The following is a 15,539-nucleotide window of genomic DNA, read 5'->3' on the forward strand; positions in this document are numbered from 1 at the left end:
ATCCAACTGTGCTCTACTAGCAAGAGTCTTCCACGCCCAGGCCGTACAGTGAACTGGACTAATTTCAACACGCGCCCCTCCACCGCCACCCATCAAAGCCGCTGCCATCAGGGGCATAGGCAGTACGGAGTCTGCTTCAATCGCAGTGAGCGGCTGGAACCTCTGTGGGTAATACCAAAAGTGCGCAGACTGCGCTTGGGCACATAAATAGTACAAGTGCATATCTGGGGCCTCAACACCACCGCGGTCTAATGGCAGAGTCAGTACACTCCAGCTACAGCAGGGCTTTCCACCCCCCAGACAAATGTTAAAAGAGTCAACTGCCGTGCAGTGAACAGAGCCTTATTCAGATGAAAAGGGATGTTAACAAATAAATAAAGGAGTCTGGGCAAAAAAGTCATTTTTATGACCGCAATGCGATCCGCAAGTGAAAGAGGAAATTTAGCCCATCACACGGCTTGGTCTGTAATCTTGTAAACCACCCTACCGTAATTAGCCGAGATCACCACATCAGGGTCCCTATGAAGCCATACCCCAAGATATTTCACTGGATCAACCGACCACTGCAAAGGGTATTCTAAATCAATCTCCTTGGTACCTGCCGTCAACGGAAACACGGTAGATTTAGCCCAGTTAATGTCCAAACCCGAGTACCTCTCAAATTTGACATTCTTGTAAGAGTGCCGATAAATATGTGGCGGGTTCGCAGACATAGAGCAGCATGTCGTCGGCATACAACAACACCACCAAGGGCCTCAGTCGAAACCGCAACGCCACCTGGGCATGCAGTTGACGCAGCTTACACGCCAGAAGCTCCAGCGCCAACGCAAATAGCATGAGCGACAGGGGGCAGCCCTGCCTCATGCTTTGTTTAATAGAGAAGGTATCGGAAGTCCAACCATTTACACGAATCCGTGCTACTGGTGCAGTATACAGAAGGTGAATCCATTTTTTTTTTTAAACAGCGGAAGGCCCATCTGCAGCAGGACGGTAAACATAAATTCCCACTGAAGGGAATCGAAGGCTTTAGCCGTGTCCAGGAGCACGGCCACGGCCTGGAAGTCCTGAAAACGGGTAAAAATATTGGTGTGAATTTTCAATGAGATTAACATTTTGCCCCCAAACTGTTACTTCACAAATGTAATCAATGGGCTCTTGTCTAGGCCTGAATGGAAAATTAATTTTTCCCGAATAATCGGAGTATTTTGCGTAGTTCCACATTACTCTTTGATGCAGAATTACTGATAATTATGTAATTACTCTTGCTGGTGTAATGGGGGGGGAGGGGAATTCTATTGCGAGAACACATTTATCCAGCACAAGTGGCCACTTGCAAAAGCACATTTATAATGAGCACGAGCTGCTGCTCACGCGAATTTGTGTTCAGCTGCATGTAGCATTATTTCTTAGTACAAAAATGCATTCTTCTGTCAATTTTGGATGAGAGGGGGAATTTTACGCTAAAGAAAATAGCGCTGAACACAGATCTTCTCTTCTTGGGTAATCTAGAGGAATTCTTTGGTAATTCCGCGTGATTCTGCTACATGGAATTACGCAAGTTACGCCCACCCCTACTCATGTCAATACAGAGGCTTTAATGCAGTTTTGTCATTTTGACAGGTCTCTACTAGATCACTGTATTATTAGGCCTAGCTCAAATCCTTCTATATCAGATTGAATACATTTATATATGTAGAATAATATATGTAGAATAAGAAAAATCAAAGATACCAGTTTCTATAAATGTATATGTATTACCTATTTAACACAACAGGCAGTGCTTGAAATGTTGAAATAGAAGTGCCTGCTTGTTTCTGAGAAGTGCCAGTACTCTCCAATTAAACGTACTACGTCACTCCCGAGAAGTGCAGGTACTCTCCCTCTCAAAATAAACAAGTGCTGGTACTCAGCACCAGATAGCATCTGCCCATTTAAAGCACTGCCAACAGAAGTCTGATGCAACAAGCATTTCCAAGGCCAATAGGTCTCTCCCATGCAAGATATGTTGGATTTGTTAATGTTTTTAAGACATGGTGCACAACATTGCATCATAAAGGAAGAATTAAGACATGGCTTTTATTAAAATAACCCTTTGAAGTGCCTCGCTGACTGTTGTTTCTTGAGCTTCATTAGAATCCTAATGATATAGGGAAAGTGCTCACTCACTCAAAACGACTAAACAAAATCGTACAGTATTACTTTAATAGCTATAACTATGTGTGACAAATTACACACAAAGCACCTCTTCACACACATTTCATTGTAAGGACCCACAGTCAATGTTGTGTTTATTCAGCATACAAAACGCATTATTGTTTGGTAATAGTAAGACATAAACTATTCAAAACTCGCTTGACTTTAGTGGACTGAAACCAGTAGCCAGCACTTGCTCTTTTATAATCGTACAGCGCCAATGTAAGAGCCATATTGATAATGATCTAAACATTTCTACTGGGGTAACATGTAAACATCAAAAGAAGAAGTAATTCCAAATGGATTACACTTTACTGCATTGAACGAAACAAGGACGAAAATCCTATTTTTTTTAAAACAACCCTCACTCACCAACCTAGTGGTGACATGCTTCATCATAGGGTCCCCACCCGAGGGGCCGAAGGCCTCCGGGTGTACTACGACACCTGATCACAGCGGAGCGGGTTTGTTTGTGCAGAGTAAGTGATCAGTGAAAAAGTGATTTAAGATTGCCTTTATGACTCCTTATAAATTTAATAATGGAATCCGAAGGCAAGATTAAAACGAAAATGGATGTCCTATCTGGTTGAATTGACCATTGAAATCCGTGGGTGTATTCGTGACAAGGTCAGATCTACATGTTTCAGCCTCTGAGTGCGAAATCGCAAGGCTTTCTTCAGGACCAGAGGTAACACAGTTGTGCACTCGCTAAGGTGCACCCAACGCTGTGTCCAGGTAACCACAAACTTAAGGTTCAGTTCTCAAGAATTTCTGAAAGGAAAAGAGATTTTTTGGAAAGAAAAAACAACACATGAGAACATCAGGATTGTCCAAGCAGTAATAATAATACTCAACGTCCAAATATTGTAGGATTATGATTGGCCTTTTTACATTACATAATACAAACATGTTTAACCTACTGAACACAACCTGCCCCCCCTTTTTTTCCCTACCAACGTTTGGGTCTCCAAGGGGGCATAATGCTAACAAACACATATGAAGGCGGACTTGTAGTGTAACTACACTCACATGATTGCAGTACCTCAAGTATAGTACGAAGTAACGCCCAACTCTCATTAGAGAGATATACACTCACGAGCTGTTTGCCACTTTAATAAAGTTTTCTTGACTTTCAATACTCAGACACTGCACGAGTTAATTTTTTTCAACAACGGGCAATACGCGCTGACATCACCACGCACAGCGTGATGACGCGTATGTGACCCAGGGCAGAGAATCAACATCCTTTCAAAAACACCCAGCCACGGTGATCATCCATCCTGGGGATCCTGGGCCGGGAATGCAACAGGTGCCAGAAGCCGGCGGTTGTCCTTGATGTACTAAGTAGGGCCTCGGTCCATCCTGCACGCTAGCCATTGCAATAACTGAGTTATGCCCGATTCCTCTGTACTTTACCTATAGAGTGAGACTATAGGCAACGCCCCCAGACAGGATCCATGGGATAGGACAAAACTACGTCTTATGTAAGTCTTTTATGTAGGATTTTTTCCCTTGTCTCCACCATGTTTGTTTGATTGATTGGAGCACCACGGTCCAGTGACGCTCCTCTGTTTTACTGCTCACGAATTTCTTCTTGTTTTTAAAGAAGGCAAGTCCATGACTAACGGCTCTTCGTCTTATTGATCAAAAAAATCTTTTTCACGCGAAATCACCACACACCTATGATGAAGCATTGAGGGTTCTTTTAAAATATAGGATTTGTTTCCTTGTTTCGTTCAATGCAGTACATTGGAATCCATTTGGAATTACTCCTTCTTTTGCTGTTTACATTGATTCTTTAAGGGGACTGGGAGTCGTTCCATTATAACCTTTCTCTTTGTGTTGAATTATACTGGAGTAACATGCCAGAATGCTCCCTCAATGGCCAAATACAATATGTTTTTCACTGTCATTCAACATCATTTAATAACAGTGTTGGGAATTAGATTAAGGGGGCTGATTTCATGTAATGAATTTGCCCTTCCGTAAGAACCTTTGGGATGGCCAAGTGAAAATATGATGCGTTACTACAAACAAATGATGGACGGAATGCTGACAATGCATACATTCTCCCCCAGTCAAGAGATCTGGGTTAAATCCATCGTTCTTTTGCCCACTACGCCACCCCAGTTTAGACATGGCCATATGCAAATCAGTCTTGACCCTGTGCCTCATGGGAACAGTCCAGCCCGAACTGCCAAGCCATGTCTTCTCTGGACCGGAATCAAGCATCCTAGGACCGGTTTCTGGCTATCAGCCGTCATCAGCCAGGATAGCTTGACTCCAGTGGCGTAGTGAGCATGGGTCCCACGTCTGGGAATACCCATCCCACTTAGGGCGAAAAGCGTTACTACAAACAAATGATGGACGGAATGCTGACAATGCATACATTCTCCCCCAGTCAAGAGATCTGGGTTAAATCCATCGTTTTTTTGCCCACTACGCCACCCCAGTTTAGACATGGCCATATGCAAATCAGTCTTGACCCTGTGCCTCATGGGAACAGTCCAGCCCGAACTGCCAAGCCATGTCTTCTCTGGACCGGAATCAAGCATCCTAGGACCGGTTTCTGGCTATCAGCCGTCATCAGCCAGGATAGCTTGACTCCAGTGGCGTAGTGAGCATGGGTCCCACGTCTGGGAATACCCATCCCACTTAGGGCGAAAAGCGTTACTACAAACAAATGATGGACGGAATGCTGACAATGCATACATTCTCCCCCAGTCAAGAGATCTGGGTTAAATCCATCGTTCTTTTGCCCACTACGCCACCCCAGTTTAGACATGGCCATATGCAAATCAGTCTTGACCCTGTGCCTCATGGGAACAGTCCAGCCCGAACTGCCAAGCCATGTCTTCTCTGGACCGGAATCAAGCATCCTAGGACCGGTTTCTGGCTATCAGCCGTCATCAGCCAGGATAGCTTGACTCCAGTGGCGTAGTGAGCATGGGTCCCACGTCTGGGAATACCCATCCCACTTAGGGTGAAAAGCGTTACTACAAACAAATGATGGACGGAATGCTGACAATATGAAGCTTCCTTGTGGGCCTCAGACGGGTCAAGAACCACTAATTTGGAAACCTGAATGAACGCCAATATTAAAGTTAGACACGCTTAAGCAGCCCATTAAAAAGCCCCATCTTAACAGCACTACTTTCAAAAATAGGCAGTCTGCCTGGGTCCATTTGCTTTGAGAATTGTGGCATCAGTCTTATTATCCCTGTTCCTAATTTTGATAGAAGCGGCTGCTTAATCATAGCAAACAGGTGGTGGAAAGCACAATGATACCACTCATCCCCTCCTCCAAACCAGGTAGGGGTTACCAATTACTGATAAGATATCACAAGCAAGGATAGCGGGGAGGGGTGGTGGGCGCAGAGGGCAGGAACACAGCGAAGTAGTGAATGGGAGGGGAAAAAAGCAACAAGAGCAAAAAACTTTACAAATATTAAAAAGTACCTCAATCTGCTAGGAGCAGAGAAACACTGATTAAGCAGAATCAATATGTGCTTGGTCCATGCGCCAAAGGATAAACAGGAAGTAATGCCTGGCTTGTGATGTCCAGAGTTTGCAGAGAAAGAGTGAAGCCAGTGCTGACCTGAAATCTGCAGGGTCTCATGATTTCCAATTGCATCTCCTACCGTAAGCCGTGTAAAGAAGATTTCACCAGGTCACCACATGCCACGGCTTTCCTGCCATCAACACCAATGGCCTAGTTATGCCACCGCCAGCCAAGAGGAGTTGCTGAATTAGCCTCCAGGACCTCAATTGACAAAGATGAACACCCTCCTGCACTTGTCTCCAGGACTATGACTGCGACTGACAAAGACTATCTCTGCCTGCACTGGCTTCCAGGGTCTCAGCTGCCAAAGAAGAGCATCCACCTGCATCAGCCTCCAGGATCGCAACTGCCGCAGATTAGCACCCACTTGTATCGGTCTCCAAGGCCACAATTACCAAAGACAAATGTTTATCTGCACCAGCACCATGGGCAACAACTGAGGAGTGCCCACTAGTGCTGACCTGCAGGCTGTGAAAGCCAAAAGGCCAAAGACATGTTGTACATCATCCATGATTCTGAAGGGCGACAGACCACCCACCGTCTGTGGTCCCACACCATAGCCAAAGCTCAAGAATGTGAAGACACTTATTTTACGGGTCCTCGTTTGGGACTCACCATCATCACTGAGCAGGTAGCATGGTACTTTGCTGTGTCTGCACAAACTTAGAGACTGTTCCTGAATGCGAAAAGAGGAAAACAGTTGCGCTAATGCTAACCTGTGCCAGCATGGACATATAGACAATTGGACTGTCCTATGGGCCAATGTTTGGGGTAATCATTAACAATCTGTATCTGTGCCTAACGTATGTCTGTATCCATATCTTTGCCCAAGTCACACAAGAGAGAGAGAGAAGTGCGTAGGAAGAAGGCAACATATGGATATCTGCATTCCATTACATCTCAGAGAAAGTAAACAAACCTGTAACTGAACCACCGTTGAAATGTGTAATATTTAGTTTTGATGTGTGGTTTCTTTTACTCAAAAGATTAGCACTGGATTGTGCAATACTTTGTATCTTTTGCTCGACTGTTGAGCTATTGCAGCACACACTACCCGCTCTGAGAAGCCTGTGACTGCTCACCCTTGCTAAACTGGGCATCAAGTGAGGAAAGCCCAATTTACAAAGCCATTGTAGAATAGGTCCCAGAGACACCAGTGGCAAACAATCCCAAACACAACTGAAGGGGCTCCATAACCCATCTCTGCTTTGTGGCCCCTAAACGGAATCCAACAAGTCCAACTTAGTTATGAGTATGGCTAAAGTAAGTCCAATATATTTACAAATGTTCATGTTAGCTCCCTCATTTACAAAAGAATTCCCTTACTACTCTGTTAAAATGAAGATTGTGTCATAGACAGGTCACGTAGAAACAAGTTGTAGGTTTATTCATTAAGTAACAGTCTCAAATAAAGGTAACTGGAAGGTGGTAAAGTCCATGTAGTGCCCTACCAGGAGCAGCCTCCTTGCTGCTCAGACCAGCTCTTCCAACTGACGTCTCTTCAAGTCCCACACACTCAACATTCCAAATGACATCATTATAGACTGAGCAGCAAGGGACAGAACAAGAATAAGGAAGATGCACTGACCCATTACAATTAGGTTATAGTACATCTCCCTTCCTTAGGGAAACTAAACACGAATAATGCCAGAAAATAGCAAAGAGATATAAATGCATTAAGGGACAAAGAACAAAATTACATTGCTTACATAAACAAGAATAAACATCTTGAAAGAATAAAGTAAGGAAGTACATTAAGCAATTTAATGCACGTAAGACAACACAATTACATTCCTTACATAAACAAGAATAAACATCTTGAAAGACTAAGTAAGGAAGTACATAAAGCAATTGAATGCACGTAAGGTAATAAGAAAATACTCAAATCCAGAAAATACATTAAATAAATGAATGCATGAAAATACCATAAGCAAAGGCATGAAAATAGAGTAAGCAAATGAATGAATGAATGCCCCATCCCCCTCCCTAAGGGAAACTCATTAGCTGGGAACTCACCACCTAAGACCTCACTCCCAATGACACACTGAACACTGTAATAGGGGAAACACACCTCCCTATAGGGGAATACACCTCTCAATGCAACTGAACATTGTAATAGGGAAACACACCTCCCTATGAAACTCTGAAACTCAAAGCACTGTAATAGGGGGAAACACCTCCCTATAGGGGAATACACCTCCCTTAGAAACAGAACATCAACATCCAACCCAACTGTAATAGGGAAAACACCTCCCTATAGGGGAATACACCTCCCAATGACACACAGAATATTGTAATAGGGGAACACACCTCCCTATAGGGGAATACACCTCCCTGCAGAACAGCACTGGGACACTCACCGCCCCACAAACTCAATATAAAACACCACCCTGTGGAACAGACTGGGGCACTCACCGCCCCTCAACCTCGACGTATTAAGGTACTAACCACTCTAGAAACCAGAACTGGGGCACTCACTGACCCACCACTTCAACACAAACTTGTACTCACTACCCTTGAAAATGGAACAGCATTACACAAATGCATGTCCACAAGCACACACACCACTGCATGAGACGTAAAACATAACAAACAATAGAGAAAGTCATTAAACACCGGTGAGCGATCTCTCACCCGACGCCTTGACACGAAAAGAAAACCTTTTCAAGCGCTGCATGTAACTGTCGCCTTCTGATTTGCTGTTGCGCAGTAACTTCCTCCTAGTTAGTGTCTTTGCATAGCGTCCGAAAAATACATCTCCATGGATAGCTTCCCAACAACTGTGCCGAAAGTAGAGTCAAAAAAAGTCTATAAGGTTCTCCCTACCCAACGATTTTTACAGAGAACTTCCACATACTGCAACCCACACTTCTCAGCGTAACTCAGTGCTGCGGATGTTGCAGACTGGGGCACAGTGCAGACTATGTCTGCTTCCACTGGTGTCTTAATTGCCAACTGTTGCCTACATCTCCGTCTGCCAACTGATGCCCACATCTCCTTTTTTACCAAATACCAAAAAAGTACCTGAATTTGCTGTTTCTACACGACGAAATGTCCACAACTTTATCGGCACAGAAAAACGATGCGTGGTTGGTGAAACAGGAAACCAAGTAGGTCTGATACGCCAATCCCAAAATGGCGGCACGCAGCGTACGCTGCACCGGGTGGCTCTCGGTACGTTATTGCTGTGATCGCCATAGAAGCAGCTAAACTGGGAAAGATGTCAGAATGGCCACGGAATTGCTCCTCGCGACCATTGAAACAAGCAGGTAAGCATTAATCGCTTTACCCGACTCGCGCACTGTTTTTTTTTTTTGTTTTAAAACATGACAGTTGAACTGTCCACTGAAGCGCAGCTTTAAAAAAAAAATGTGGAAAAGGCCAAAATTCATGATTGAATACACAGTACCTGCGCAATGGTGGCACACGAAATCCACTCGAAATCACCCAATACCTGAATCTTAAGACACTTTCAACTTCACACGGGCCGCCTCACCTGCCTAATGGCTCCCCAAGTGTGACAGTTATCCTCAGAGCCCATTCGCTGTCGGCCATTCCCAGCACACGTCGCTGCTCCCTCTGGAGAGTTGAGGAACAAACAATTCATCAACTTCAGCATTCAGTTCAAAACGGTGTCTGTCGCTCTACCCAGAACAGTTAGCTGCTGCCAATGCTTGAGCACCAGTGACTACTTCCAAGCCAAATCAACAGCATGTTCCACAACTGTAGCAAGGACAGCTGGGCCACAGCAACTCCTCCATAGTAGTTAGATGGCAGCAATCTCCACAGTAACTGTTAGCTGACTAGTAGTAGAAGGTGAAACGCCCAGGCTGCAGGCTGTCCTGTTGCTGAAGGACACTGGTGGGGCTGAGGGTGTTTTCGTTGCGTTTCCTTTACTTTGAAGTTTCAATTCATATGCTCCAGCCTCTTTAGTAGACTTCCTTAGTTCCAGTATCTTCTTAGCTTCTTTAAACACAGTCTTTTCCCTCAATGCGTAGGTTCTCACTTCAAATCGTCGCCAGTGTTAAAAGGAAGATTGTCTCGTAGACAGGTCACGTAGAAACAAGTTGTAGGTTTATTCATTAAGAAACAGTTTCAGATAAAGGTAACTGGAAGGTGGTAAAGTCCATGAAATGCCCCACCAGGAACAGCCTCCTTGCTGCTCAGCCCATCTCTTCCAACTGACGTCTCTTCAAGTCCCACACACTCAAAATTCCAAATGACATCATTATAGACTGAGCAGCAAGGAACAGAACAATAAGAAAGATGTACCAACCCATTACAATTAGGTTATAGCATGCTCCTCTGACACACCCCTACAAAGGCCACTGTTTTGATATAAAACTTACAAGTATGCAGGTTTCACACAAGTAAGTTAGACCAATCAAAACACCTTTGTAAATAAAGTGTAGCTTATACAAAAGTGAGCTATATTTTTTCTGTGGTATATGACTGCATTTAGCTTGGTAAACCTCATTCACAAATGAGGTGGCTAGATTATAATAAAACTGCCACCATTGTATAGCAGTATATTTGCCTGCACACCTAGCTCTCTACAAGCTGTATAATGTAATGGGCAATTCTGAAACAACATAAAAGCTACAAAAAGTGTAATAAAGCGAAGTATCCAGAAACAGCCCGATACATTTTCTGAACTTTGCAACAAATAGTCGAAATTAGAGCATATTATGGTCTACACATGATCTTGCCCAGGGAACTTTCAAACTGAAGGAATGGATATTTTTCAACGTATTATTTGTCCAAAAAAAGACAGAGGATAGCTTTTGTACATACACTTTTTATGTGCCTATAATCAGCAATAGGCCATCAGAGGCCCACATTTCTTTTTTTTAAACGTACTAAATAGAGAAGAACACTGGAAAAACCACACACACACACAACACAATTTTTTTAGGACCTCTGCAATACCAGCAGATTTATTAAGAGCAATCAAATCAGCTTGGTCAACACCTAAACATTTCGAAGTATGTAAAAAACATTGCAGTAAGGCAAATATTTTAAATTAGGAACAACATATTGGAATAATTCATTGTAATAATTAATATAGAACAATGAGGTAGAGAAAGGGTAAGACAAATGACAGACTGCGTTTCAACCAGCATGATGATACAGCACATTCCCTTTTCCCCTTTGTAACTCATTTGTAAAAATACAAAAAAATAAGCAAAGGCAGGCTTTCCCACAGCAAATAATTAATCTCACTTTTTTTGTAAATTTTTATGCATAAAATGTACAGAAATGACAAGTTGTTATGATACATTACTAGCTAATTTAGGGGCATATGTATCAACATCACCATTTGCGATTCTCAAATAGCGATTTTTAAAGAATCGCTATTTGAGAATTGCAAAACGGGATGTATTAAAAAAATTGCAAACTTTTTGCGATTTCTTAAAATTCCTTAATTGCGATTAGCAAATTGCGAAATAGCAATTAAGGAATACCTGCCCATTCATTTCTATGGGCCAGGAGACCCATAGGAATGAATGGGAAGTAATTCTCAAATAGCGAATCGCAATTTGCTATTCGCAATTTGAGAATAATTTCAAAGGTGCAAGGGTGTCATGATGACACCCTGATGCACCCCTGAAATGAGCATGTGTGTGCATATGGCGCACATACATGCCCTAAGGGCATGTAAGAGCGCCACGTGGCACTTTATAAAATTCAAAAAAGTGCTTTTTGAAAGGAAATCGCAAATTACCACCAACTTGAAGTTGGTGGTAATTTGAAGATTTCTTAAGGATAATTCGCACAACTTGGGTGCTTTTTACATATCATTTAAGAAATCGCAATTTGTTCCTCAAGTAGCGCATCCATTGTTAGACCTCCCTCAAGAGATGCCCCATCTTGGAGATTTTCCCTTCCTCCTCTCCAGCAGGCTGTATCAAGGTCAGTCCCCCCCCCTCCTCCTCCTCCTCCTAGGACTCTCGCTGTACATACTTCATGCATCATCTGAAGCTGCGTCGTCCCTTATTCCATTTTGTATTTGTTCACAGCCCATGAACCATCTCCATTGAGGAATGCCCAATGGAACTAGTTGACACTGCAGCCCCCAAGGTTAGGTTTTTATCCCTTTCGTTATCTTCACTAATGTAATAGAACGTAAGATGGTTGTCTTTTCATTCTAACTACCACATTGGGATGTTTTTGGATTACTATTATGTCTCTCTCTGTCCATACAATACTGTATGGATAAGAAACTATGGCTGTGATAATACATAGGCTTAAGATATAGCATATTCCTTATGCGCCATCTGTTTTATTTTATTCATATGTTTATATGTTGTATTTTTTAATTCATATATATGGGTTCTTTCTATTTGCCCTTTTGTTTAGCTCAGTCTTGGTCCTATCATTTCTTCAGTCCTTATGATGATCCTTCATGTTCAAGGGATCGAAACGCCATTGATAATGAACACGTGATCCATGTTGATTTAAATTATGCACATGTTCAGTGTCTATAATTGATGATACTTGTTTTATACATTTCTCAATAACAGTATCACTAATATTAAGGCACCGAGCACTTTCTGCACCTCAGTGATTTTCACATTTTTGTATTGATTGTTGATTTTTTACGGTCCAATTATTACAAAGAAATTTAAATCAAGAAAAGCATCTTCTCTTCTTTGATATTGTTACCAAAGGGACCATTGTTTTCCATAATTTCGGAGTTTTGTAGAGGCAAATAAATCTAAAATTTAATTGAGTTCATAAGTAAATCAGACCTAGGTAGTTTTATAAAAATAATCACGTAGGTGCAATAACTTAGAGAACCCTGAGTTTGGAATTAAATATGAAGAAGACAGTGTAGAGAAAGATGGAAAACAGATTAGGTGTGTAAAAATTGCAGGTTTGTGTATGACCAGAGTGGTCTCAAAGAGGTTTGAGAGAAAGTAGGTAAGGCTATATTATACCAAAGTGGGGTACAGCAAGTAAATCTAGAAATCTGAAGCTTGTGTGTATTCAAAGACCATATTTGTGAATAGTATGGATTTGCTGACTGTGATTTTGTATAGATTTGTCATTTTATTAATGTTCCTAATGGTTGCCAGATTTGTGCAATACAAGAGGCACCAATTTCTTATGGGAACAAGCCAATGATTAAGGTGATAAGCTTGATTGGTTCATTGAAAAAGGTTATGTCAGGTGCCATAGGTCTGATCTGTTTATTATGAAATGGTACAACAAAGTTAGAAGGTCTGACGTATTGTGAAATAGCCCTATAAGGATAGATAGTTATTACATTGTGTTGAAGGTTGTGGGCTGATATTTTTTTACATGGAATGTGTTAGCTACCCCATCAGATAAACACTTTGGGGTAGAAGGTTAGTACTGTCATAATCGTCGTTACATTTAAGTGCAGTGGTGTCTGCCAGACCCTTGTAAACATAACAAAAACTCTAAATACATAAACATACAAAGAGGGTCTTTTGGACAGCCCTCTTTTGTCTGTTCAAGTGTCATCATTACTCTGCTTCTTCTCCATCACAGCATACTGCCTAGGGCACTCACTTAATTCATTTCTGCCACAGGCTATATTACCCTGTGGGTAGGAGCATTTTGCCTGGTAACATGTGCACACCTGTCTAAAAATTATTGCACTTCATTGTCTGGGCTAGTGGCCAGTCCTTTAGATTTCCATTTTTTTATTTTCTTTTATAAATACCCTTTCATTTATTTTGCTCTACTTGTATTTTGAGCAACCTGTAGCTCCCCAGGCAGACTATTGGGCTGCTTGTTTGCCACTCATTTCATCTCCAGTGTACTGCATCTTGTGCTGCCACTATTTCTAAACTGGGAAGCCACTTCAGAATGATATTGTCGATAGTGTATAATTATTTTACCTATCCAAGATAGTCACTATGTTTAGAAGCATTACGTTGGCCACCTTGGCTTAGTACAATAGTGATTAACCATACACTTTAGCATTCAAAGATGACTGCCCAGTGCGATGCTAACTAAGCAGCTACCTTGGAATAATATTGTGCATAACTTATCATTGTTTTACCGCTCGAAGATGTCCAAACCATTGTTTCTCAACATAAAAGCTTCGTTGGCACTTTAAAACAATGATACACAATGTGCAATACAAATTCCAGACAGTCATCTGCCACATTTGTCATTTTGTATTGCAAGCATATGTGCGCCAAGTTTAGGTGGTGGTGCATTTTCTTTTTTCTACTTTCCAATCCTTATCCTTGTGGGAATTTGAGTGTCCGTTTTATTGCGGATGAATAAATGCAAGAAGGACTCAATGAGTGGATGAAATGCACGAGTGCAAGAAAGAGTGAGAGAGAATACACAATTAATTATACAATGCATGCTACTCATTAGTGAGTGATAAGCCACTTTCAGTTATAAGACCTACTGTCATAGAAAATGCTCGTTTTTAGCACTACTTCTATAACTGCACCCAGAGCAGACTGAACTATTAGGATGTTTATTAATACCAACGATATTCTAAAGGAGAAGCTCAACCAAATATCAGATTGCAATGAAAACAACGTGATTAGATCGAAGACGGCAAACTGCATGATAAACAAAACCTTAATTACAAGCCCAACGTGAGCACCAGGAGCAAAAGATCCAGCATCATTAGACATTGGCAGACCGCCTGGAGCTGAAGGCGCGAGCTCCAAGTAATTCCCATCACTAGGCAGCAGCGAAAAGAAGGGTGATCTTTCAGTTGACATGTATAAAATGCATGCACTAAGGCCACACAGGTGTGCAAACCTTGAACACACCGATCCATGTACTTGGACGCAGGGAAGCCCTCTTAGATGCCCATGGGTTGACGGAGTGCCCTCGTCTGAAATGAATTTTAGAGAACTCAAAACTTCCCCTGTACCTGGTCATAGGGTGCGGTCTCCAGAACCTCTCCACAAAGCTGGGCGCACCGCTGAAATTTGCGACGTCGGAAACAACTCCACGCCTGTAGCAGTGGCTCCATGTCCAATGCCATCACGCAGTCCACAAATCACACTCACACAGACCAAAGCGTCCCTCTCGCCCAGCAACCGTACGTCATACGCAATGGAACTGGGTATTTGGAAGTAGGCGGGTGTTTCTTTCAAAGCCAATCACATCTCTAAAACGAGTATGACGGACAAGACCGATTTAAAGCGAGAAAGAGGCTTGATACGCAAAGTTCTGGCGTAAAATGACTTTACTGAGCGTGAAAGTATTCAGTTCCGCCTTCTCGTGTTGGACCGTAGCAGCATTACAAACGCTTTTCACAAAATTGAATGAATACTACATTTCTGTTTTGTTTTGATAATTATATATAACTTATCAGCATGCATATATTCGCATGAAATGTGGCAATACCACAATGTTTTTTAAAATTAATGTCTATAGTATATTAATCAATTGTTTAAACTATCGAGGAGTTTTCTATCTTTGAGAACGGATGTTGCACTGTTAAGCTATTTTAATGCTAAATTACAACAAAACGGAACTACTCTTATTCCAAGATGGACGCTGGGTTCACTTGCTACCAACCATGGCTACTGAATAAATCTTCTTGGTGCATTGGTGCACAAGAGAAGCCCATAACTCCTTCAGTCTTGAAATTCCCCTTTGACATTCTTATTTGTGGATTTTGAGGATTTGATTTACTCCAATAATATACTAAAACGAGGCAATATAAATGCATAGCTGCCAACCTTTCAACTTACTTACTTATAGCATTCCAACCCATGTTTTCAATTTTTTTTTGGGGGGGGGGGGAGGGGGGGGGGGTTCATAAATAGGTCGA

General features: G+C 42.1%; 1 protein-coding gene across 2 annotated transcripts in view; it reads right to left on the bottom strand.

Moving 5' to 3' along the window:
* TTC8 (tetratricopeptide repeat domain 8) overlaps nucleotides 1–14,833 on the bottom strand; it is a 357,649-nt gene extending 342,816 nt beyond the window's left edge. For both annotated transcript variants that reach the window (XM_085626573.1, XM_085626572.1), the window contains exon 1: nucleotides 14,631–14,833. In XM_085626573.1, the coding sequence (XP_085482699.1) occupies nucleotides 14,631–14,744 (114 nt within the window). In that variant the 5' untranslated portion in view covers nucleotides 14,745–14,833. The remainder of the gene's footprint in view (nucleotides 1–14,630) is intronic.
* Between the last annotated feature and the right edge of the window lie 706 nt (nucleotides 14,834–15,539).

The sequence above is a fragment of the Triturus cristatus genome, chromosome 9 (genome assembly GCF_964204655.1).
Source record: "Triturus cristatus chromosome 9, aTriCri1.1, whole genome shotgun sequence".
Classification (NCBI taxonomy): domain Eukaryota; kingdom Metazoa; phylum Chordata; class Amphibia; order Caudata; family Salamandridae; genus Triturus; species Triturus cristatus.